The 25,758-nt window shown below is 35.3% G+C and overlaps 1 protein-coding gene across 1 annotated transcript in view; it reads right to left on the bottom strand.

Moving 5' to 3' along the window:
- The window catches only part of HECTD2 (HECT domain E3 ubiquitin protein ligase 2), a 122,725-nt gene that overhangs the window by 42,724 nt on the left and 54,243 nt on the right, over positions 1 to 25,758 (bottom strand). Inside the window, exons 3-11 of the mRNA XM_027839823.1 lie at positions 25,319 to 25,457; positions 19,178 to 19,280; positions 18,669 to 18,758; positions 17,241 to 17,305; positions 11,568 to 11,613; positions 8,936 to 9,045; positions 7,815 to 7,963; positions 7,008 to 7,131; positions 6,661 to 6,757 (exon numbers count right to left, since the gene is read on the bottom strand). Of these exons, the coding sequence (XP_027695624.1) occupies positions 6,661 to 6,757; positions 7,008 to 7,131; positions 7,815 to 7,963; positions 8,936 to 9,045; positions 11,568 to 11,613; positions 17,241 to 17,305; positions 18,669 to 18,758; positions 19,178 to 19,280; positions 25,319 to 25,457 (923 nt within the window). The remainder of the gene's footprint in view (positions 1 to 6,660; positions 6,758 to 7,007; positions 7,132 to 7,814; positions 7,964 to 8,935; positions 9,046 to 11,567; positions 11,614 to 17,240; positions 17,306 to 18,668; positions 18,759 to 19,177; positions 19,281 to 25,318; positions 25,458 to 25,758) is intronic.

Raw genomic sequence — 25,758 nt, 5'->3', positions numbered from 1 at the left:
TGTGAAGGAATTTTTCCCACTCTTCTTTTCCTTTCCCCTCATACTATATTCTTTTCTTCTTTTCTTATTTTGAGATAATCAAAACATAACAAAACTACCTTCAGGTTTCTTCTTAGATTTGCTCTATGACTTTCGGTAACTGTGTTCTGAGGGAACACATCTACCACCTTCCTATATTAGAACGTAAACTGTTTATCCTTGTTTAGTCCCTTGTGATTTCTTGCTCAGTTTTACATTTTAAAATATCTCTCTTGACTCCTGTGTTCATATTTCAAAGTTTCTATGCAGATCTGGTCTTTTTATCAGGAATGTATGAAAGTCCTTTATTATATTAAAGATCAATTTTTCTCCTCGTATAGTTACACTCAATTTTGTTGAGTAAGTTGTTCTAGGTTGTAACCCTATTTGCTTTCTGAAATACATTCTAAGCTCTCTGCTCCTTCAAAGTGATGGCTGCTAAATCTTGTGTGACCTGACTATAGCTCCTTGGTACTTGCATTCTTTCTTTGTGACTCCTTCTGGTATTTTTTCTTTGACCTAGAAGCTCTTGATTTTGCCTATGTTTCTCACAGAAATTTTTATTTTGGAGTTTCTTTCAGGGGATAACCGGTGGATTATATTTTCACTTTGTTCTCTAGTTCTAAGAGTTCTGGGCAGTTTTTTTTTATGATTTCTTGAAACACGATGTCCAGGTTTTTCTTTTTTGGGGTCCTGGCCTTCAGGAAGTCCAATGATTCCCAAGGTTTTTTTTCTCCTTGATCTGTTTTCCCGGCTAATTGCTTTTGCTATGAAATGTCTTATATTTTCACCTATTTTTTTCAGTCTTCTAACTTTGTTTTAACATTTGTTGTGTCATAGAGTCATTAGTTTCTTTTTGATTGGTTCTCATTTTCAAGGAGTTTGCTCTATGGGTAAGGTTCATATTTCTTGTCCTAAGCTACTAGATCTATTTCCAATACTTTCTTCTATGACTTTCATTTCTCTTATAATCCCCCCAGCACTCTTATTTTATTTATAAAAAATGTTTAATTCTTTTAAAAACTCTTGTTTCATCTCTTCTAGAGGCTCTAGTTGAACTTGTGCCCAAGTTGTATTATTGTTTGAAGCCTTGCTTATAGATGTCTTGAAGTCATTCTCTTCTTCTGGGTTTCGGTCTTGAATATACCTATCACCATAATAGCTATTTATGGTGGGATTCTCTCTTTCTCTTTTTTCCTTCTTCTTCCAACCTACTTTCTAACTTTGGATTTTATGTGGAGGAGGGATCTGTGCATTTATAGAAGGAATATCTGGGCTGAGTTTGTGTCCTCTTAGGTCCTACTGTTGCTTTCTTTGAGGATATTGAGTATTACATTATTCCAATATCTCAGGAAGAGCTCAGGCTAGGGACCCATAAACTTTCAGTGCTCCCAAAGTTGTTGGATCCATGGCAAAGTCTGACCACAGCTCTCTCACTCTGAGCTCTGCAAGCTCCTGACCTGGGTTTGGCTCTTAATAGTATACTTATGGACTTATTCCTGGTTGGGGTTTCAATAGACTGTTTCTAGATTTAACCATAATCAGCCAGCTGGAAAGCTCTGCTGGTCCAGAGTGACAGAATGGTAGGCTTCCCTTTTGTCTGGATTTCCTGCCCAGATTATTTTGCTGTTGGCTTCAGACTGGAGATTCAAACTGAAACTTCTCCTGTTCCACTTCACTCCCAGAGCCAGAGATCCATAGCTGCTGCTTGCTTTTGAACTTGTTTCTTGCCTAGCAGATAGCCCAGGGCCTGTGATCACTTCTTGCCATGGAATATGACACATAGGAGAAGGTCCTCTCCTCCGTCTTCTCTGTATCTGTGACTCAAAACTAGGTAGTAAGAGGCAGAACTGCCAGTTGGTATATATTTCTGTACAAGGTCTGGCCCTCTGTGTCCTGGGGCTTCTTTCCCTGGTGAATAGCCTCGGGCCTCTTTCAGTCCCTGAATACTCTGCATGACTGTTCCTGGCTAGATCCCATTCCCAGAATCCATAGTTCTCTCTGTCTTTCTCCCTATGCCAACTTGGACTGGAAAAAAATGAGTCATTGTGATTTTTTTCTTAGATTTTCCAGTCAGGATTCAGTCTGTCTAGATCTTTGTGGAGGGGCTGTTGATGAAAGCTTAGCTGTATTTCTTTTCTTCTACTCCACCATCTTGGATCCTTCCCAGGATGACTTTCCAGGGTGAAGGGATGATGATGACACAGAGAAGGGAGGGTTAACTATTCAGTTTTCATTTTGCTTCTTATTTTATACTAAGCAAAATTATAATCATGAGAAGATTAGGACAAAGATGATTGATAGGGAATTAAAACACCAAATAACTGAGAATACTGTAAGGGAATACCTAGGCACCATCAGTAAATTCAAGTCACAAGTTTTAGATGAACCACATCCTAGGAAACTGAAAGAATTTGATGTGGCCACTAAATCACTGTTGTTAATTTCTGAAAAAACTGAAAAATAGAGAGATGACACAAGGCTGGAGCAAATGTTTTTCCAGTTTTCAAAAACAGAACAAAAATAAATCCTTCAAGCTATCAGTCTGTAATTATGACTTCAATTGCTGAAAAACCTCTTGTTACATATTGTTAAAGGCATGGATTATAAACATTTTGAAAGGAAAGAAGTGATCACTGAGAATGAGCAGGAGTTCATGTAAGACTAAATTCACACACTTTTTTCTAAGAGGATTACCACACTGATGGTTCAGGAGGATATGAATGATATATCTCAGAATTTCAGTAAGGCATTTGACAAAGTGTTTCATGATAGACTTGTGTACAAGTTGGAGAGCTGTAGGATAGGTGATAGCATTTAGGTGAATTCAGAACTGGCTGAAAGACTGGATTTTCCCCCAAAAGGATATGAACAAATAGCTCTCACAAGGAAAATTGCAAACATATGAAAAACTGCTCCAAATCACTAATAAGAGAAATTCAAATCAGAACAACTCTGAGGTTTTACTTTCACATCCAGAAAATTTGGCAAAGATGGCAGAAGATGGGAAGTTATTGTCATAAGGGCTGTGGAAAAAGAGGTATACTTCAAAAATAGTGGAGCTCTGAATTGGTCCAACTCTTCTGGAAAGCATTTTGGAATTGTGTTATAAAAGTGACTAAAATGTCCACACCCTTTGATACAGAGATCCCACTGCTATGTATATAACCCAAGGAGTCACAGATAGAAAGATTTCATTTACATACAAAAACATTTATAGCAGCACTTTTGGTAGAAAGTAAAGAACTGGAAATACAGCAGATGACTGGAGAATTACTGAAGACAGATTTGTTGTGGCAGTTAGATGATCTAATGGATAAAGTGCTAGATGTGAGTAGGAAGACTAGAATTCAAATTCTGTCAAAGATCCTCATTATGTATGGCCCTGGGCAAGTCACTTAATCTCTTTCAGCCTCAATGTCCTATAAATAGAAATTTCCTATCTATAAAGCAGGAATAATAATGATATATACCTTTTAAGGATCAAATGAGATACTATATGTTAAGTGATTTATCAATCTTAAAGTGGTATATAAATGTTGTTGTTGAGTTGTTTCAGTCATGTCTGACTCTTTGTGACCCCATTTGGGGTTTTCTTGGCAAAGATACTGGAGTGGCTTGCTATTTCCTTCTCCAGTTCATTTTACAGATGAGAAAACTGAGGCAAGTGACTTGACCAGGGTCACACAGCTAGCACATGTCTTAGGCCAGATTTGAACTCAGGTCTTCCTGACTCCAGGGCTGGCGCTCTATCCACTGTGCCGCCTAGCTGTCCACAATCTAAATATTAGATTTATTATCATCTCAGAGGTCAGAGCAATGATAGAAGTGGTAGAGAGGCATATTTCAGTTCCCTGTAAGGAAACACTTCATAACAATTAGAATTGTCTGAAAGCAGAATGGGTCAACTCAAATGATAAGCAAGCTCTCCATTACCAGAGGTATCCAGAAAGAAGTTGGATGACTAATCATATGAAATTGAATAGAGATAAATGCAGTATTATACTTAGGTTAAAGAAATCACCTGCCAAGGGGTTTGTTATGAGGTATTCTTGTTCAGGTATAAATTAGACTAGATAGACTCTGAAGTATCTTGCAACTCTGAGAGTTTATGTTTCTAGAAGACCCAATAGTTAAGGGATTCCAAGATTTTCTAGTTAGAGCTATCTTCAAGAAGTCATAATTCAAGAAGTCTTCAAGAAGACATATATGTTTGAGAATTGGTGTATAGAAGACAATGAAGTGCTCAGAATTCAGTTTACTTAAGGTGGAATAATAATATTTCTCTCTTTTCTATTGGTGAATATCATATGGGGCCAAATGAGGTCTCAGGGATCATAGAGGAAGTTGATGGGGAAAAGGGAGGTAAAACAATGAATGACTGTCCTTTTTGGAGGAAAAGGTGCTATTAGATAGTCCTGGAAGGAGAAAGGGATACTTCTAGGTCCCAGCTGTGTCAACTGTCAGAAAGAAAGAGTTGAGAGATTTATAACTCCCCCACCTCGGGGCCCACTTTACATATAGGCAGATGGGACTGAATAGTGTGAAAATCCTCTCCTCAGACCCATTACGAAACATCTCTCTCATACAGCCTGAAATTCTACCAATCAACAAATTCACTTGGCTTAACAAGCAGGCACTCTGGGGGAAGGGGTAGCTGCTACTAGCAGTAATGTACAGCTTACTTTAATCAGACTTCTTTCTCAATACCTAGCTGAGATACGCTGAGAAAAAATGGGAGTTCTTATGACAGAGTTCTTGTTCTCATCTCTTATCTCACCTCACCCTACTTGAAGTGAGGCTGGCAGGATAACTCAGTGAGTTTTCTTCATGGTGATTTGGTTTAAGAATGTGGGTAATGAGTTCCAATAATGGGTTCAGGACTACCTTTGTAAACTATAAAGAATGCACAGATGGGGGCAGCCTCTCTAGGATAGTTATCCTGATTTATAAAATCGATTTTAACATTCCTGAAGGGGAATGATTTCATGGTAGTTACTTTAATGAATATAGGAAATATTTCTGTCAAGTTTTCACATTCTTTGTTATATATATTTAAACATAAAAGAACAAAGAAAGGCCCCAATCAAGCTGACTATAGCTTAAACAAGAAATGGTAGCAATTTGAAATCTTCGGAGATAATAGGGAAGGCTCAGTACTTCTTGTGTGCCTTTCTTATCTTGACACAAAGTTGTTATTTACTTTGTGATGCTTTAATGCAAAGGTATCAAACACACCCAGGCTGTTAGAGGCCAGCAATATTCCCAAGCGTGGCCAAATCAAATTAAAATCCAAGTGGGAAATATTTGACAAAATAACTAAAAATACTAAAAAATAGATAATGTTACATTTTAAAACTAAATCAATACATGGCCCAAGGGATCCTTATATATGGATTAGTGACCTCCATTTCTATTTGTTTGAAACTACTTCTTTAATGTAGCTCCTGGTAAACTCTTTGAAGGCAGCATCTCTCCCCCTGCCCCTGTCTTTGTTTCTCTAGCACAACATGTTGTATCTAGTAGGGCTTAATAAACATTCTAATTTCCTTAGAATGTGTGACATATATTGGAACCCTTGTCCCTCTTTAAATTCTTTGGTATATACTCCAGTACTCTGGAAGATATATTTGCTTTCTTGTAAAACTCTCACATGTCCCAATTGTTTCAGAATATGCCCATGAAGACACAAAATGGTCACTATACCTTTAGTCAATATTTCTCTGGTTACTTAAGGTTGGAATAATGTAGCTATAGAATTATGCTAACCTAAGTCTTAATCTACAAAGTATAGTTCAGATACTTCAGCATTTCATCTTTTTACTACTTTTCCAAATCTGATGAGATGTCATAATGGCAGCCAAAAGAGCAAATTCAATCTTGGGCTTTAGTAATGGAGGAATAGTGTCCATAATAAAGTTAGCTGATATTCCCATTGTACTATGTCTTGAGTAGACCACATATGGAATACAAGGTTCAATTCTGTGTGCCACATTTTAGGAAGGGAATTGGCAAACTGAATTAGGTCAAGAGGAGAACAACCAAAATGGTGGCAGTGATAGCTTAAGGAATGCAGGATGGCCTGCATTGGGTACATTGTAGAGGGAATTTTTGTTCAGGGGTAAGATGAACTAGTATGGTCCCTTTCAACTGTGAGTGAGGGTGCCACAACAGCTAGTTGGCTTCAAGAATTTGAAGAACTGTCATGTGACTTTGAGATTAGACTTGCTCTGATTGGCCCTTAAGGGTTGAATGAGAAGGAGAAAGTGAATCTGGGAGGTAGATTTTATAAGAAAAAACTTTTTCAGCACTTAGAGCTGTCCAAAAGAGGAATGGACAGCCTTGGAAGGCACTGGATTACCTGCCACTGAAGGTAGTTGTGTTGTAGAGGGGATTTCTACACAGGGCCATATTGGGTTTGATAAACTCTGACTGCCCATTACACCTCTGAGGGGCCGAGATTCTGTGAAGCTGAATTCTAGGAGAGGTTTGTGCTCAACATGAGCTTCCTGATATTGTCTGGGCATCCACTGTTTTAAAAGTTTATTTGGAAGTTTCACCAATTATGCTAGGAAAATTCAAAAAGCATGTTCACTGTATTGATTACAGACAACATACAACTTTTTCTATGATCTGGCTTACCCTGGCAATGCTTATCATCTGTTGCTCTGAGTCCCTCTGAATAATGATTTTTTTTGCAGCTATAGAAATAACAAATGGATACTGACAGAAGGAAAACCTGCTCAAAAACAGAAACAGAAAACAGATTAAGGAAAAACATTTCTTTTTTTAGTGAACTATCCCAGGGATCTACCTAAAAAAGTCACTGTGTTAAAGGGACACCCTTTAATAATCTATTTACTAGGTTGGTATAGGGCCTTTCTTCTGAAAGTAAATGACAAAACTACTTTTTAATTAAATCAATTTTTTTCCACTGCCATGTATGATCAGATGAGTAAGGGCTGCATTTGGCTAGTGACCTGTCTTACCTTCGAGAATTTCCAAAGCACTGCCAAGTGTGATACTCCTCCATGAGATCAATATGATCCAATGTAGAATTATAGAAATCAGTATAAGGAATGACAGGAAGGTGGGCCAGATCATTGGCAGCATCTGAAAAGAAAACTTCTGGCATGATCCTTATCATCTTACATATGAAACTGACATGTAACTCATGTGCTTATTTTATTGCAATGAAGCATTTTAATGTACAAAATGAGAAAGGTTTTTGTTAGAGAGCATCATTTCAATAAATTCTAATTCCATTTGCAAGGAATGCTTTGAAATTGAGTGGAAACTTCTGCCAATGATTTCTTCACAAACATACATGAATATAACACACACACACACACACACACACACACACACACACACACACACACACACCATTGTGATCACAGCAGGAAAGGGCACATACCACCATTTCCATATACTGTTTTCCAGCCTCAGTCATTGTCTCCCATGATCCCTTACACATGAATGGAAATTCCTTTCTTAGGAAGCACAGTTTAGTAGGTCATCTGTGACTGCTGGCTTTACAATATGCCATTGAAACTTCACTGATACACAGGAGGATATAACCCAGCAAAATATTTAAGAATGTACTTTATTATTCAAGTAAATTTATTCAGAAAACTACCACTGAAGTGAAAACTACTTAACAATTCTCTTCGTGGGAGAAATCTTAAGTTTATCTATGTAGGGCACTGAAATCTTCAGGGAAAGATAGTATACTTAAATCCACTTAAATAAATAAATGCAATATTTATAATAAAATCAGAGGAAGAAAAACCTACTAAGTAAAGCCAAGACTTTGGCTGCTGATGGAATCCACCAGGAACATTTTGTCATAGGTGGGAACTCTTCAGGCTTTGCAGGAAACAAGCGTAAGGAAATAAACTGTAGCAATCTGTCTACCAATTGCTTGAACCTCTTTTGTGATAACCTAGGAAAGATTTTGAAATAATTCTAATCAAATGAAACATTTTCTACATTTTGGAGACATGCTTATTGGGCAAAACATGCAAAAATTTCTAATATTCTTTTAAAATTATATCAATATTTTAAATTATGAGGAATTAGAGAAGATATATACTTCTTCTTTGAATAATGGTTTTAATTAAATAAGAAATAAACACCAAAATATGATTATTATAATGTTGATTATCAGGCTTGCTGATTTATTGGACTTTTTTACTTTAATTATTTTCTAATCTTGAGATATTTTTTGCCTCTCAGCTTTTTAAATAAAAAAATAAAAGTTATTTTGAAAGTAGATTTAGTACCTTAAAAAAGGAGTATTATATCTCTTACAAATGGCTTACAATAACCAATTTTCATTTCATTAGCTTTTAGATAGGAAGAACCACAGAATTTTAGAGCTAAAAAGGACACCTAGAAAATATCTAGTCCAATTTTCTAATTTTAGGGGAAACTGAGTCTAAGAGAGGTAGAGTGACGTGTTCAAGGCCTTCTAGCTTAATAAAGTAACTGTGGTAGGCCATCAACCCAAGTCTTCTGCCTCTACCTTTTACATTATATTATACTCTTTCCCCTAAGGCTCTAAGTAAGTAATAATGAGCAATGTTTAAAAAAAGTGAACTTTTTAGATGAAAATAAAAGTATTATGTCAAATCATTATTTCTGAGATATTTGAAAAGCTAGCAATAGAAATCTATCTCATAAAACAAAAAATACACTAGAGACATTCCAAAATTATATAAAAATGGCTATTTCTACTAAAGCATGCATTTATCTTTGTATAGTAGCTTTTACAACAGGTTTTTGAAGCAATATTGTGTATAAATATTACTAATACATATTTGAAAATATTTAAATGCATCTTATTATTAAATCTTTCAGATGGTTTCAAACAAACAGTAAGATTAATAACATTCAGAATCATGGAAAAAATTACTTTTTAAACCAGTGAACAAGGAAATGGTGGTCCGCTTCCACTAAGGTAGCTATCTGTCTTAGCAAGTGGGCATAGATGACATAAGTAGATGTGTTATTAAACTGAGGATTCTGCAAAAGACATTATAGACATTTTGTTAAAACTTTGCAATACTAAAAAAAAGAATGTATGACAGTCTAAATAAAATGAAATTAATGATAAATTATAATTTAGGAAAACAAATTCAAACATAAGGTATCAGGTGAATATCCTTTAATGCCTAAATTATTCCTTCAAAATACACAGAAAACCTCTAGAATTTTATGGGAAAATAATTACATTTATTTTAAAAAAGAATCTTTGAAAAAAAGAGAGTAAGAGGAATGGGAAACATACATTTTCTAAGGGAGAATAGAGTATTCTAAATTGATGGAGAGTGATTCAGAATTTTAAAAAACAACAATCACAATAACTACTACAGCTCAAATGAACAGTAGGGCATAATAACAATTGTAGAATATAATAACATTAAAACTTGAGTCCCTTACCCTTCCCTTTTTCAAGTTCTAAGTCTTTCTCCCTCTTATTTCTAAGGAGTTCCCTCTCATTTTTTGTTGGTTCTCATTATTTATCAATCCTACTATGACTTAACTTATTAATACCATTTTGGGGGGAGTAATGCTAATATGACTATGAATCATAAAACATTACAATCTTGAAAACATTCAAATTCCAAGGGAACCAAAGGCAAAATATACAGAATGGGTCTAAGGAGTTTATAGCATATTACCAACAATCACTCCCAGGTAAGGAATGGTGTAAAAGATACCATCTAGGAAATGTCTAGCTGCAAAAGGAGGTGACCTAGAGCAAGGCATAACAGATGGACAGCTTAAGTGCTACACTGCTCCCCAGAGAAAGTTAAAGGAGCCTCTAATACCTTGGGCAGATCCTCTCTGGACAAGTCATCGGATGACATAGAGTCTGTCAGTCAATAAACATTTATTAAGTGCCTGCTATGTACCAGGCACTGTGCTGAGCACTAGGGATAAAAAGAAATGCAAAAGATATTTTCTGCCCTCAAGGAGATCACAATTACATAGAATGAGAAGGTTAACAGGTAGTCTGTGATATTTACTGATGGAGGAAGTGTTCATATTGATGAGATTCCATATTTGCTGAAGTATGACCCAACTGAAAATTAGATCTGATTCAACAAAAATACTTAGAAAATGAAATAGATGCTGATTCTGAATGCAAACTTAAACTACTCTGTATGTATGCCCTAATTTCCCAAACAGATACAGTTCCAATTTATCCTGAATATGTCTTGTTTCTAAGTAATTGTTTACATATTCTTTCTCCCATTAGACTGTAAGGTCTTTGAGGAAAGGACCTGCTTTTGCCTTGCACTGTTTTCTCAGGGCTTAGCATAATGCTTGGTACATAATACCAAGTAGGTGCATAATAAATGCTTATTTTGTTGCTGAATTGGTAATTTCTAAATGTCATCTTCTAAATGCCAATGTTTCAAGTATAGATAAGTAAATTTAAAAGTAAATTTCCAAACACTTCTAAGGTTCTGTAGTAACTTTCTAAGACATAAGTCATTACTTCAAAATGTACAAAAACACCTAGAAGAATTCCATGGGACAATAAACCTTATTTCAGTTGTTGAAAAGCAGGAATAGGAGGAAAGGGTGGATGGCTAGACTACAGATTTTCAAAAGACAATGGTTGCAATAAGTTACTTAGTCTGATGCTCATAGCTAAAAGGAGTAGCTAGATATGACAAGAGTAGAAACTGAGTTTGTCTATTGTTTATTTATTGATTATCTGTCTATTGTCCCTTCTGATACTAAGGTATCTGCTCCGTTCTTTCTCCTCTCCTGTAAATATTGGTCCTCTTTTTCTTCATCCTTTTCTATCTTTTACTCCCTTCTTCTATCTCTTCCCCTTTTTCCTTTTTAAGTCACTCATGGTATAGAAATGAATTTCATAACTTTTTATTTCTTTCATGCAGTTTTATGTTCCCTGTTCTTAATTTTAAAAGTAGATAAGAGAAATATTTGCTTTCTTCCTTTAAAAAAAATACCACAAAACAAAAACAAATTTTAGATGCCTTTGTACGTAGATGTCAATTGCTTCCCTCCCCCACCACACACAATGGTTCTGTGTCCCTCATATGCTCCCCCTCCCAAAGGTTCCGTACATTTGCTTTATGGAGAATAGTCCATAGTTTCTCACAAAACAGCTTTCTCAAACATTTCTGAGAAGAAATAGGAAAGTTTAAGATCCAGTAACTATAAGAAGATGACTAAAGAGCAGGAATTATTTAACTCCCAGGCCAAATATAAGCTGGATAGGAAAAAGGAGAAGAGAAGTTTCTTTCACCTGTGTGTTCTGGCTATGTGTGCAGCTAAAGTGCAAATGATAATGAAAGTAATTAAACCTCACTTTGGCTAAGATTCCTTTTACAAATTTGTCAATAGCCTTAGTTCTTTGGTCACAAATGATTGGTATTCACTAAATATCAAGATATTCTCACTCAAATCAACAGTTTACATTTTTACTGCACTGCATTATTCACTGTATATACATAAACACAAGTTTATGTGACCAGAATCACTTAGCTCGGTTTTTACTGTCTTACCTGTAAAAGTATAAAATATGCTCTAAGATCATCTTTTGATCGTGGCCTGAAAAGAAACAGAAGTCTGATCAGTGACTACGATAAATATTAAATTCCTACTGAATTGGTCAATAAAGGTTTGCCAGAAGAACTGAGTCATACCAAGAGAGCTTAGGAGTGTTAGGGCTGGGGAGGGAAGGGTCAGTTAGGCCAGGAGTGACAGTCACAAAGATGTTATTTAGTATTCATTTTGTCCCTCAAATGAGTACACGAGGAATCTTTCTGGGCCTCCATTTCCTACCTGCCAAATGAGGAGACTGGACTAGATAACCTTAAATATCCGTTCTAGGTTGAACACTCTACTATTCATATGCTTCTTCACAAACTATAAAGAACAGAGGATTGCTATGGGCTGTTCCAGAAAGAAACACCACATTTGAGCAGACAGACTGAGAGACTGGCTGCTCTGAAAACCAAGAAAGAAGTGGACCAGGTTATTTCCAGACACTGTGGCTCAAAGTAATGAGGTAAGTTGCAAATTGGTGTCAAGATATTTAAACCTCCTTAGACTATAACTACTACCTGAGGCCACTAGGTGGTGAAGTGGATAGAGCGCTTGAGTCCAAATTTGGCCTCTGTCACTTGGGCAAATCATTTAACTTTGCCTCAGTTTCCTCAAAGGTAAAATGGAGATAATAATGGCACCTACCTCCCAGGGTTGTTGTGAGGATCAAATGAGATGATATTTGTAAAGTACTTACTTAGCACAGTGTCTGGCATATTGTAGGTGCTATACGGCTGCTGCTGCTGCTACTACTACTACTATACTACTACTGCTACTACTATAACTGCTATTACTACTATACTGCTGCTGCTGCTGCTGCTGCTACTACTACTACTATACTACTACTGCTACTACTACTACTGCTACTACTATATTATTGCTGCTGCTGCTGCTGCTACTACTACTGCTACTATTACTATACTGCTGCTGCTGCTGCTACTACTACTGCTACTATTACTATGCTGCTGCTGCTGCTGCTGCTACTACTATACTACTACTGCTGCTACTACTACCATATTACTGCTGCTGCTGCTGCTACTACTGCTGCTACTATTACTGCTGCTGCTACTTCAAATCTTGTGAGAAAAACTTGGGACCACAGTAAACACAGTAAAGTTGAAGGACAAGCAACTTTTCCCTACTTAAAGTTTTGGGGGTTTTTTGGATTTATGCTAACTGGGCATCTTTTGGTTCATCTTTTCTGTCTGATAAGTGAGTTAATGAATTTAAATTTTTACAAAAAATAAAAGTCAATATAAATAATGGTATAGTACTTCCCTTCAGTTCTTAGTAGTTCAGTCCCAAATCTAATTTATGTACTTTAGTGTTTTTTTTACTATAAGTCCTATAAATGCTAGTATGACTTGGTCAATAGTAAATTAAAATGTGGAGTCAGAGGTCACAAAGGCAGTGCCTGGCACATAATAATTCCTTACTAAACACTTGTTGATTGACTGATTGATGTACATTATGACTGTATAAACTCCAAAAGCATGATCAAACAGATACCAAAATAACTACTTGAAGTAGTTCTGATAATCTTTGGAGAACCAGAATAAAACTCAATCTAAAATAAAACCAAGGAAACTTTCAAATCAGATTGTCAAGTTTGGTGAAAAGACTGAAAATTAACCAACTTCGAAATGGTTAGCATTACACTAAAAAGGGTTCTTGTATTTCTTTTGATACTAAGTACAGTATAAAAATTTTTTTGTGCGCAATAGAAGACTCACTGTGAAAACCTCTTTTAGTGGGTGTCATCATGCAGGCACTGCCTGATTTGGTGAAAGTACATGCATGGTCTGACACTGAAAAGTTTTCACAGGAGTTTCCAGAATGACTAATTTCAACACTGACATTACTCAACTTTGAACACCCAGTTTAAGAACATAATATACATGTGAATAGTCAATTCATACCATTCTGGAGGTGAGCTCTCCTAATATGCCAAGGAATACTACTTGAGCAACACAACATAGCAAACAAAATCTCATTGCAAGTTGGACTTAGAATTGGTTGTATGACTAGACTAAAAGTGTAGTGCACAGGATCATAGATTTAGTGCTTAAAAGGGACCTCCAAGGCCCCTTTTTTAATGTCTTCATTTTACAGGTGAAGAAATGGGGCCCCAGGAAGTAGATCTCACTTACATAAGGCCCAAGTCATTTAAGTGACTTGAGCAGGTCACACATTGTCAATATGACTGGAGGTCCCTAGTGGTGTACACACTGTGGACTGTGCTATTTAATATTTTTAAATCAGTTACTTAGATAAAGATACAAATGACTCGCCCAACAAATTTTCAAATGACTTCAAGCTGGAAGAGATAGCTAATGCACTGGATGACTGAACCAGGATCTAAAAGGATCCTGACAGGCAAGATTGGGCTGAATCCAAAAAAATGGAGATCAAAATGTAAAGTCATACACATGGGCACAAAAAACAAACTTCCAAGTATAACATGAGAGAGACATTGATAAATGGCAGTTGTTTATGAGTTAGAAGTGTGGTGTGACTGCCAGGAAAGCTAATGCAATCTTGGGCAGCATTAAAGGGAGCACAGCTTCTAGAAATAAGGAGCCAATAGTCCCACAATATCAAGGGTTCTCAAACTTGTATGTCAAGAACTTCTTTGACAGTTTGGTGAAGCCTGTGGATCCCCTCTCAGAATAAGATTTTTAAATGCATAAAATAAAATAAATGGATCACAAAGGGAAACAGTTATCATGCTTTAAAAAACCAGTTCACACCCCAGATTAAGAACTCCTGCCATATGCGATATCAGACTTCATCTGGGATGTTGTGTTCAATTTTGGGAATTCTGGGAACACAGTTTAAGAAGGACAGACATGGGTGAGTGTCCAGAGGAGGGCAAACAGGATGATGAAAGGCCTTGAGTTCATGACAAATGAGGATTGTTTGAAGAAACTAGGGATGTTTAGCCTGGAGAAGAGAAAACTCATCACAACCCTCTTCAACTATCTGAACGGTTGTCACATGGAAAAGGGACCAAACTTGCTCTGTTTGGTCCTAGGGGGCACAACCAGGAACAATAGACATTCTGGCAAAGTCTGGAGAACCCCTTAATAACTATGGGGATTCAGCCTGGTGATGAGTTCTACTAGGTGGCCACTGAGCTCCCTTCCAACTCTCAGATTCTGTGAGATTCCTCAGCCTTGGGTATTAGGCTTTCCATAATCTGCCACCAACCTCCCTTTCCATACTTATTTTCTAATTGAATTGGTTAGGGTTATTGGGTTATTAGCTATTCTCCAAACACAGGACTCCCATCCCCCACCTTTGTACATTTTCACAAGCTGAGCCCCAGCCTCGAATGCCTTCCCTCCTCATTGCTGCTTCATAGAATTCTTTATCTGTCTTCAAGGTTCAGGTTAGATGCCTTCTCGGGTAAGTAAGCCTTCTCCAATCTTCCCAGTTGTTAATTCTCTCCTTTGCTGATGTGTGGACCTGTTGCACCCTCCAGGTAGAAAATAAGCTCTTTGAGGGTAGGGATTTTTTTATTTTTGTCTTGTTTTCTCTGGGCCTAACAAAATTCCTCCTACCTGATATGTACTTAATGTTTATTCAGCTGAAGTGAAAGAGGAAAAATGAAGAAACAAATTTAGGTGCACAAGTGTTTTTATTCTAGTTTAATTGATCAATTTGCTTAGCTGACTAATTGTGCATACTGACGATAGTTGACTTCTTGTAATCAGCATGGAAAAACCTGTCATAGAATAGTAGTATGATAAACATCACTTGGGAGCGATGTCAATGACAGTATTCCAAAGGCAAAAGTTATATTTCTTGTTTGATATACTCATCTTGAATAAATAAAGTCTTAACCTTTTCTTTTAAAAAAATTTTGCTTAGCTGACAGGACTCGGAAGGCTGAGGCCCTAGGTCCTGAATCTGCTTCCTAACATTTTATCTAGCACAGACTCATTGGTTATGCTCTGGGTGTGTTGTTAGACTACACTGTACATCCATCCTGAAGTCCTTCCTTGTATCTTCAGTCTTAGCACAGTAGCAGACTAATAAATGCTCATAGACTTGTTGACTGACCACCAGCCTCCTGGCTCCTCTCATGTAGTCCTTAGTCTCTAAATGGAAGGAGTTTTCTTCATTTGCCACTGGACCCCAGGTTATCCTTCACTTACCTTGTAGCTGCACTTTTGTTTACTTTCCTGAAAGTCTGGATGGCTTTGGGCTCATGGAAGGTCTACTCTTACCTCGGATTCATTTCTTCAACATGGGTTTGGTTTTCTTGAGGAACAATAAGTAGCTGGTTGTTAAGGCTGGTTCTACTTGTCTCCAAAACTTTGTTTCTCCACCTCTTTTTCAATTTAGCATCTTCTCACCTCACTAATAGACATGTGGCTTTGATGTCGAATAAAGGTGAATCAGAGTAAAAGCCTTAAAGAGTGAAACCTCCACATTTAAAAGATGAGAAAACAGAGACCCAGAGAGACTTGCTCAGCATCATACCTTCTGTAGGGTCTCTCTTCACATCATAATAGCTCCTTCCAGTGGCCAGAGAAAATTTCCCCTGGTGTCTACCTGCTTCAAGCCTCTTGCCCTGAAAGCCTCTGTTTCTTGTCTGAAGCACCAGCGATTCTCAATTCATTTTGTAAAATGACTGGCAGATCCCCATGAAAACTTAAACATTTTCTGTTTTAGGCTATCAACCCTATTTATCTTCCTTGGTTCTCTCTGATGAGGCATCCCTCAATTCCTCTTAAGAGAATGATTCATAACAGCAGTTATTGATTGAGAGAGTAGGAATGGCATTGTGGGACAGTCTGGATATGTGATTTCATCAGTTTGGATAATACCCACTGTGGAAAAATTCACCTACCAATGCAGATCAACAACTCATCCATAATTTACCATCTTAGAGAGCTGTCTGAGGAACTGAGAGGTTGTGATTTGCCTATGGTTAGATACTACTATATGTTATGGGAACCATTTCTCTTGTGATACGTGATAACAAGATAATTTACACATACAATCAAAGCAACAGACATTCGCCAAGGCTTTGAAGGAGGGTCACAACCTTGTTTCTAACAAGGTTCAAAGTACTTCTTTTCACTTGCAAATCCGTTGTGCAAATAAGGAAAAATAAATTAACTTGGCTTTAAGACAGGATGGATTTGTAGTCAGAGAATAGGGTTCAAAATCCAGTTTTGCTACCTGCTACCTTATGACCTTTGGAAAGTCAATTGATCTACCTAGGCCTTGGTTTCCTCATGTGAGAAATGAAGGAGTTGGCGGAGATTGCCTCAAAGTTCCTTTAACTTTAAATCTATGATCCTAAGAGCTTTTCTCCACGTTCTGAAGTATTGGAATGGGATTTTTAATAATGCATTCATTTTCAAAACAGGATTATAAATAATTTGGATGGCTCATGATGTCATTAAAGAGTAACAATAATTTTATAGCTATGGTATCAGAAACTGTATAATGAAAAATTAAGGTGAATTTCTAAGAAAAAATCTATTAAATAATATTGTATTTTACTTTAACTGAAGATATTTCAATCTGATATTTTAAAAGTATAAGCTACTTATAAACACCTTACTTAGTATTAGGGAGTTAAAATTTAATTATAAAATAAATAATATACTTACCCTTTCCATTCTCTTAATAGACTGTTAATGATACCCTTCAGTACTGACTTTTGAATATCTTGAGGCTGTAAAGTAAAGAAAACTAAAATGTTAGCACCTAACTACTTTAAAAAAACCTCACTTTTACATGTTAGGTACATTTATAGATTTAACAGGGAAAAATCTAGCAAAAAAAAGTTTTTGCTTTCTCTTTCTTCACAGGATAATATGACAAGAACACAAATAAGAAGAGACCATACTTAACACAAAAATTAAAGTTGTATATAATTTATTGTACTAACACCACAGCAGCATTGGGCAAGTTATGTAAATATTTGTTCTTAGTTGCCACAAAATGACGCAATTAAAAACAAAATGGCAAGATGAGAATTTTTACAAAGCAATGGAAAAAAATCCTAAAATGTCATGCAGTTTAATAATACATTTTATATAAATTTATTATATATTAAATATTTTATATAAAATATGCTGCATAATATATATTTTAAACAATGGTAAATGTTATTCTTTAATGAATAATTTGTTTTAAATAAAAATATTGAACACAGCTAACATACTAAAATCTTGGTTAATGAGAAATTTTTTTTGTGCTGTGATTTCATAAAAGGCACATGACAAAAAAATACTCATCTCTAGGTTCATTCAAAAAACCTACTTCCCCAAATCAAAAATCTTCAGCGGCTCTCAGATATTTATGGAATAAAAATTCAAACTCTTTAACCTTATATTCAAGACCCTGCCAAATTTAACAACCTTTCCAACTTCATTCTGATGCTGCTGGTCAAACTATGTAACCCTCTCAACAGGGAGAAGGGGATCAGTAGGCAGAAACAGTGAGAATATTTTGACTGATATATTGATAAGTGTAGCCTCCTCCACCCCCAAAAGAATTCTCTCAGCTATTAGTACATCCTAACCTACCTTGCATTTGACTAGTGTATTTAAAAGGCATCTGCCGGTACATTTAAAAACCCTGAAGCCCCTTTTACTCTGCCAAGTACAAAACAGTACTAGCCCTGTCCCTGCTATTATTCAGACTTAGATCCTCAAATTTTGTAAACAGCCAGGAAGTATGCTTCTTTGTGGAGAAAACGGGCAACTGGCAGAACTTTTTGGCACATGTATTTTTATATCCTTTCTGCGTCTGCCACTGCTTTGTGTATCATCAATAAAGGCTGTAGTTGAATTTAAGTAGTGTATAGTTGTACTTTTCTATTCTTTGAGATCTGCATTTGCACTGATTTATTCCCCTCTTGGCAATCTCAATGAATCACATAGCTTTAAATATCACTTTATATAGGTAATTTCCAAAACTATTATCTTTAGGCTTAAAAAAAGTTAAAATAAATTCTACAGCTTATAAATTCACTAAACACTTTAGAACATTTACATATGTATATTTTCAGTGATTTATTTTATAATACTTACTGTATTTAGTAAGGCATCATACACAGCATTCACAAATTTGGCATTAATCCCAGAATCTTCAAGGGTATTGAATGGTGTATTGGCATCTTTCTACAAAGTCAATTAAACAGTTGAATCAATTAAACAGTTGAATATGTCATATAAGTTTATAAAAGCAGATCTCAGTAATAAAATTGAAATTATACCTACTCTTTTTTTGATCTGATGATTTAGAAGAACCTTTTTATAAAAATTACTTATATTGAAAATGAAGCTATTTATGTGTGTATGTGTGTGTGTGAGCAAGCATTTCTGAATTCTGAAAAAAAGGACCATACAATAATGTTTGTACCAATAACAGACCAGAATAGTTTTTGTATAGGATTTAAATCATTAGTTCAAGCATATTTGTTTTAAAAGATGCTTAATTCTGAAGTGTAGAAAACAAGGCAAAGGGGAAAGTAATCACATTTTTGTGAAGAATTTTAAATTAAGAAAACACAAAATGGATTAGAAAACTATCAATTAACCTTAAACGTAGCACTGAGCTCCAGGAAAGAATCAAACGTTGTTAGATAAAAGTCATGGACCTCTTTCCATTCTCCTGATGTCTTGACTTTTTCTACATCTTCCCTAAAATGAAAAATAAAGATCACTTTAATATAAATAAATTTAATACACACATAATTACAGTATGCTCTCATTCCAAAATAATATTTTTCTTCCTTTATAGGTGAAACTGACTGAAACATGTAATTTTGAAATACAAATAATACTGAAATTTTTTTCAGAATTAGTATGTTCTTGTTACTTGATCATGAAATGGTGATTTCTAAATTAGATGACAACATTACTTCACCTCCAATGTAGCCTAATGTAGCCTAGTGCCTAGTCACCAAGGACATGATGCATATCCATGTCTAAAGAGGGTTCTACTTTTTGAGTAAGTTCCTACTACAGCTATTATCTATCACTTGTAAAAACATTTACCTTCATCACAAATGTTTCCTTTTCATGAGAAATAATAATTTACATTTATGTAGCTTTTTCTAATTACTTTTTTCCTTTTTTTTCTCTTTTCCTCATTGCAACCTAGTGAGACAGCTAGGACAGGTATAGAAATAAAAGCAAAGAGAAGGCTGGTTAGTTAGTAGTGAAACTGGTATTAGAATTTAGGTCTCCTGACAGTAATACCGTCTTAACTGATGTCATCTGAAATTCTAATAAATGCATTTCCTTCATTAACCTGCATGAAAATATCAACTTAGACTATAAGTAAATATATGTGAAGTATGAATGAAAATAGTTCATACCTTAGATTAAAAGACAAAAATAAATACTTAACTGAGCTTCAGTGGAAAGAACATTGGATTGGAGTCAAAGGACCAAGGTTTAAATTTTATGTCTGGTACTCAACTTCTGGACCTTAGTACCTTCATTTCTGAAAGGAGAGTTCTAGCTCTGAATCTAAAGATCTAAAGCATTATGATCCTAATAATTTAAATTAGTGGTCTTCAAGTCTGGAGGTACATAAGAATCTAAAAGGTCCAACAGGGCACACCATAGATTTGGAGGGCCTGATACTTTGATGATTCTGTGGTTTCATCTACATAATTGGGATGGTAGGAAAAGTAGGTGAGTTGGAACTGGAAGATGACATTTGAATTCTGTCTTTGCCACCTACTGCCTAAATAGCCCTAGGCAAATCATAACTTCTCTGAGTCTATGGTTCCTCAGCTATGAAATGAAAGGCTTACACCAGATGATCTCCAATGGGTTTTTCAGCTCTAAATCCTATGATCCCTCCACCAATGAAAACTGAAACCTCAACAACACCATCTCATCTAATGTGATTTTCATTTGAGTCTTTCCATAAATCTCAATAGTTTGAGAATATTTTTTGTTTCTCTGGATATCTTGGAGTTAACAATCAAGGCAATAATAGTAACAGACATTTAGACAGTGCTTTAAGGTATACAAAGCACTTGACATATATGATCTCATTTGACCCTCACGACCTCGTGAGGTAGCTGGGTGGTACAATGGATAGAGTAGTGGACTTGGGGTTCAGTAAAATAACAAAGCCAGAGTTCAAATCCTGCCACTGACATTCCCTCGCTATGGACAAGTCACTTGATCTTAGTTTCTTCATCTGTAAAAGGGTAGCTGTGAGAATCAAATAAGATAATACATATAAAGTGCTTTCCAGACCTTAAAGTGCTATATAAATGTTAGCTATTAACATTATTACTACAGGATTAATGTGGCATTATAAATAGACTGCTAAATAAATGAGTTGTTTTTATTACTTATCTGGTACGATAAGGCAAAGCCCTGGTTATTATAACCCTAGCTACAGCATCCTTGAAACCACTCTAGCCCAATAAAAAAGTATAATGAAGGCCAAAAAGACTCCAACTACTTATCTGCATTATAACTTGATTTTGTCATATCATATGAGCGTGGGGTTCTACATGAAACCTTGAAAAAAGGTAGCCAAAGAGTAAGAATTTTTCAGAGGTTATCCAACACTAAGGAACAGTGTACCCTAACTGACCAATATAAGTATCCAATTTGCTTGGTACACACATTCTTATAAGAGTTGGATAATATAAATTATTATAAATGTATTATAAATCATTAAATTATCATAATCATTTATATCACTCATCATATAATCAATTTAATCACATGATTAAAATAATTTAAATAATAATCACTAATTGTTTAAATTAAAACACAAATATATATTTGAATCCTTGTGACAATATGTTGTCACAATATATTGGTTAATAATAAACCATGCATTTATGTTACATTATTTTTACAGGAAATCCCTGAAGCTTTTAGAATAAACTTATCACAGAAAAATGATTCACTGTTTATCATCATGGTAACTCCATTATTATTTAAAAAACAGAAACAAAATATTGTGAAAAACATAGAATACTTTATGATTTGGGAATACCTGGGAATTCCCAGGCATTCAGATTTCTCATTCCCCAATCCCAAAGAATAAAATTTGTTGCTACTGTGCCTGTTTGCTTTTATATATTGTATAGCTAATCTGTTCCACTGTTTGACTTCTCTATCTCTTAACAACTACCAAACTATTCTGATGATTACTGCTTTGTAGTATAATTTGAGATCTGATACTGCTAGGTATCCCTCCTTTCCATTTTTAAAAAAGTTCCCTTGAGATCTTGACCTTTTGTTCCACCAGATGAATTTTGTTATAATTTTGTCTAGTTCTATAAAGTAATGTGTCAGTAGTCTGGCATGGCTTTGAATCTGTAAAATAAATTTCATCCTATACTAGCATAGCCCAATCATGAAAAATGAATTACTTTAAAATTATTTAAGTCTTCCTTTAGTTCTATAAAAAGGTTTTGGTAATTGCATTTATATAATTCCTGCATAGGTCTTGGTAAATGAACTCTCAGATGTACACATTCAATAGCAATTCTGAATGGAATTTTTTTTTCTATTTCAATTCAATTTAACAAAGATTTATTAAGTACCTACTATGTGCCAGGTACTAAACTAAGCAATGAGGATAAAAATAAGAAAAAGAAAGACAGCCCCTTTCCAAAAGGAATTTACAATACAATGGGGGAAGACAAGACATAAAAGGAAGCTGGAAAGCAGTTGGGTAGTGGTGAGGGGTATCTTGTCCCATGAATTGAAACCAAGCAGAATTGTAGATGGAGTGGGGAGTAGGTCCAAAGTCCAGTTTCTGCCCTCTATAAAGGAAGGCTTTAGAAGGAGCTTAGTACTCCACTCTCCAGCCCTGCAATCAGAGAGGAGAGAAGGCTGATGGAGGTGGGAAGATGTCTGAGTATCCAAGATTGAGTTAGCAGCATGATGATGAGATCTGAAGTTTTCAGCTTCTTCTGTGAAGAGCATCTGATTAATTTTGTACATTTACATTGTATCCTGCTAACTTTATTGTAATTATTTCTATATATATTAAATTTTTGTCTCTAGAATTCTCTAAGTAAACCATCATATATCATCATCAAAAAGCAATAATTTTGTTTCTTTGACTATATGCTTCTTCCCTCAATTTATTTTTTCTCATTGTACTGCTTTAGCCAGTATTTTTAGAACTATATCAAATACTAGCAATGACAACTGACATGCTTGTTTTACCTCTGAACCTACTAGAAAGGCCTCTAGTATTTATTTATTACAAGTGATACTTACTCTTAGTCTTAGACTTAGATAAATGCAGCTGATCATACCAGGAAAGGTTCATTTATTTCTAGGCTTCCTAGATTTTTTTTAAACACAAAAGAATATTTTATTTTGTCAAAGGCCTTTTGCCATTTATTGATGGAATCATGTGATTTTTATTGTTTTGTTATTAATATGGGCTATTCCGCTGTCACTTTCCTACAACCCTGCATTCTTGAAATCAGTACTACCTGATCATAGTATACAATATTTTAAAAATATGGCTACAGCCTCTTTGTTAATATTTTATTCAATATTTTTACATCAATTTTAATTAAAGATATTGATCTATAGTTTTTCTTTTTCTTTCTTGCTTTCTCTCTGGTTTTAAGTATTAGGTATATCTTAGATTGACTTATGAAACTACATAGCACAGAGATACTTTTGGTATAAACTGCTAAGTTAAATAAAATCAAGAAGGAAAGATTAAAACTTTCCACATAGGCAACAATTAAAAAGCTTCAAGAGTTTTAAGAAAAATGAAAAATACTTAAAAATTAAGTTTGGTTAGAAATATAGGCTGGAGGTAGTTTTGAAAAGGAGGCCATTAAAAAGTGATTTTTGGGGGTAAAGTAAAAGGAAAATCATACTCTCACAGCTGAAAAGGGCCTTAAAAATCAGATTCTCCATCTTTGCTCTATGGGCCCTAAAGGCCATAGTAAAACCTAGCTACCATCCTTTGGACTTTATCATGCCCCCAGGAACCTCATCACTGGGCAAGATTGCTTTAAACTTGGCACTCACACTTCATCAGTACCCTCTGGTACCTGGGACCCCGCTGAACAGAAGGTGGAATGGAGAGATCCTTCTAAAAATTCTATTTCAGGAAGGCACTCAGGCCAGCCATCTCTTCATTGCCCACCCCACTACATGCATTTGGACTTTATCTTGCCCCTGAGGTACCTCCCTCTCCCTCCCTTGCCCCCATTCCCTTTCCTTTTATGTATTGTCATTCCCCTGACATTGTTAGCTCCTTGAGGACTAGACCCATCTTCTTTTTTTTTTTTTTGGTATTTGTATCCTCTGAGCTTAGCACAGTGCCTGATACACAGTAGGTGCTTAATAAATCTGTTGGCTGCTGACTGGCTTACATTTGTATAGTGTCCCCAAAGCTATTTGAGGTATTCAAGCTTAAAATCCCATTAGGACTTTTGGACTCCCTATATAGGTTTAAAAGCCTTCATACACATTTTCACAACAACACTAAGTAATAGATAATATAAATATTATTATCTTCACTTTTCAAATGAGGACCTGAGGATCAGGATGTTTAAGTGACTTGGCCAAAGTCAGAAGTTGGTAAGATGCATAGCAGGGATCCAAACCCAGGCCCTCTAACTATAAATTAAGTGCTCTTTCCTATATACCACATTCCCTCTGTAAAACTTTCTATGCCATTTCTGAAGCTTTCTTCTTTTTTCTGAAAGATAGTTTTTGAAGGTAGAATTTTAAGTCTTCCACATTAAACAGCTTTTCAGAAACTTGAATCTCCAAAGTATTGGCTACTGGAGGATTCATGGAGTCTTATTATTTGTATTGCAAATGTAAAAATAACTACTGACAGTAGTACATGAATGAAGTAGAGAGTCTAGCATATTATACCTATATGTGAGGTCTGCCCTTTGGTTGAAGTTTGTCTGCCATCACTAAAGTCAAGTTTTTTTAATCATCCCTTTTGTTCCACATTCTACATAATCAATAAACATTTATTAGGTGCCTACTGTATGCCAGGTACTCTGTTAAGTGTAGTCACTGCAATGTGACTATCATGCTTCCAAGTGCTCTCTGGCTCCTATTATTGCTTCTGGGAAACTAACAGCAAGCAATATTATTTTATTATATGTTTTTAGACACTATTCTGCTTATTAAGTTTTCTTTGCCTATTTGTTCACATTATTAGTCAAAAAATCTCATGAATTTCAAATTTAAAAGAGTGTTGTAAGGATCAAACAAGAAAAATCACATATAATACTTCTTAAATCATAAAGCACTATATAAATGTCAGCTATTGTTCGTGTTATTAATAATAAACATCTGTCGTAAAATCTTTTTTGTCAGAGTTGCTAATGCATGGAAAAGGAGTTGATTTAAATTTTACTTCCTCTTTCCTGGGTCAACCAGTGTTAGAAGCAATAATGAGCAGTGAAATAATTGAAAAGTAGAAAAGATGACAGCAAAAAGGTACATTTTGCATTATCAATCTGAATATTAAGAATTTGGCAATGCTTGTCTTTAATTGATCCAAGGCACATAAAACATACTGATTAATTAACTAATAAGAATGCTGATAAACTAATGATAAACACTAATAACTGAGGAACTTCACGGTAACCCATGAACCCAACATCTTACAAAAGTAAAGAATAGTATATTCTGTAAAAGTCTCAGAGGACATGAAGACAATTCTTTGTAAATATCAAATAGATGAAACTTACTGAAAGTCTTTCATAGTTTTGGTTCTAATGGGAAGGGCAGGTTCTGGAGGGACTGGTGCTTTCATTTCAGCTGACAATGAATCAATAGATAGGCGCTGTTTTTGTCTAACATCAAGGCAAATTGGTGGCAGATCTCTCACTGTGAGGCATAAAACAGAACATTTATATGATTATAAACCATTATTCCCAACTACAAAAATACTAGATTAATATGAATAAAGAAAATAGGCATAGAGTATAAAGTATGTTTTTCTGGCTAACCATGGGTTGATTTATAGTACAGGAAAATTTATAGTACAGGAAAATTTATAGTACAGGAATATTTTGGTTAATAGTTATGGCAATAATTGAATAAATCAATAAATGCAAATTAGGCACCTACTATGCAAAGGACACAATGAGGTATACAATAAGTATGAAGATCATGGTTCCTGACATGA

This window comes from Vombatus ursinus, unplaced genomic scaffold (genome assembly GCF_900497805.2).
Source record: "Vombatus ursinus unplaced genomic scaffold, bare-nosed wombat genome assembly UNPS02014833.1, whole genome shotgun sequence".
Taxonomy (NCBI): domain Eukaryota; kingdom Metazoa; phylum Chordata; class Mammalia; order Diprotodontia; family Vombatidae; genus Vombatus; species Vombatus ursinus.
This window is presented reverse-complemented; position numbering and strand designations above follow the sequence as displayed.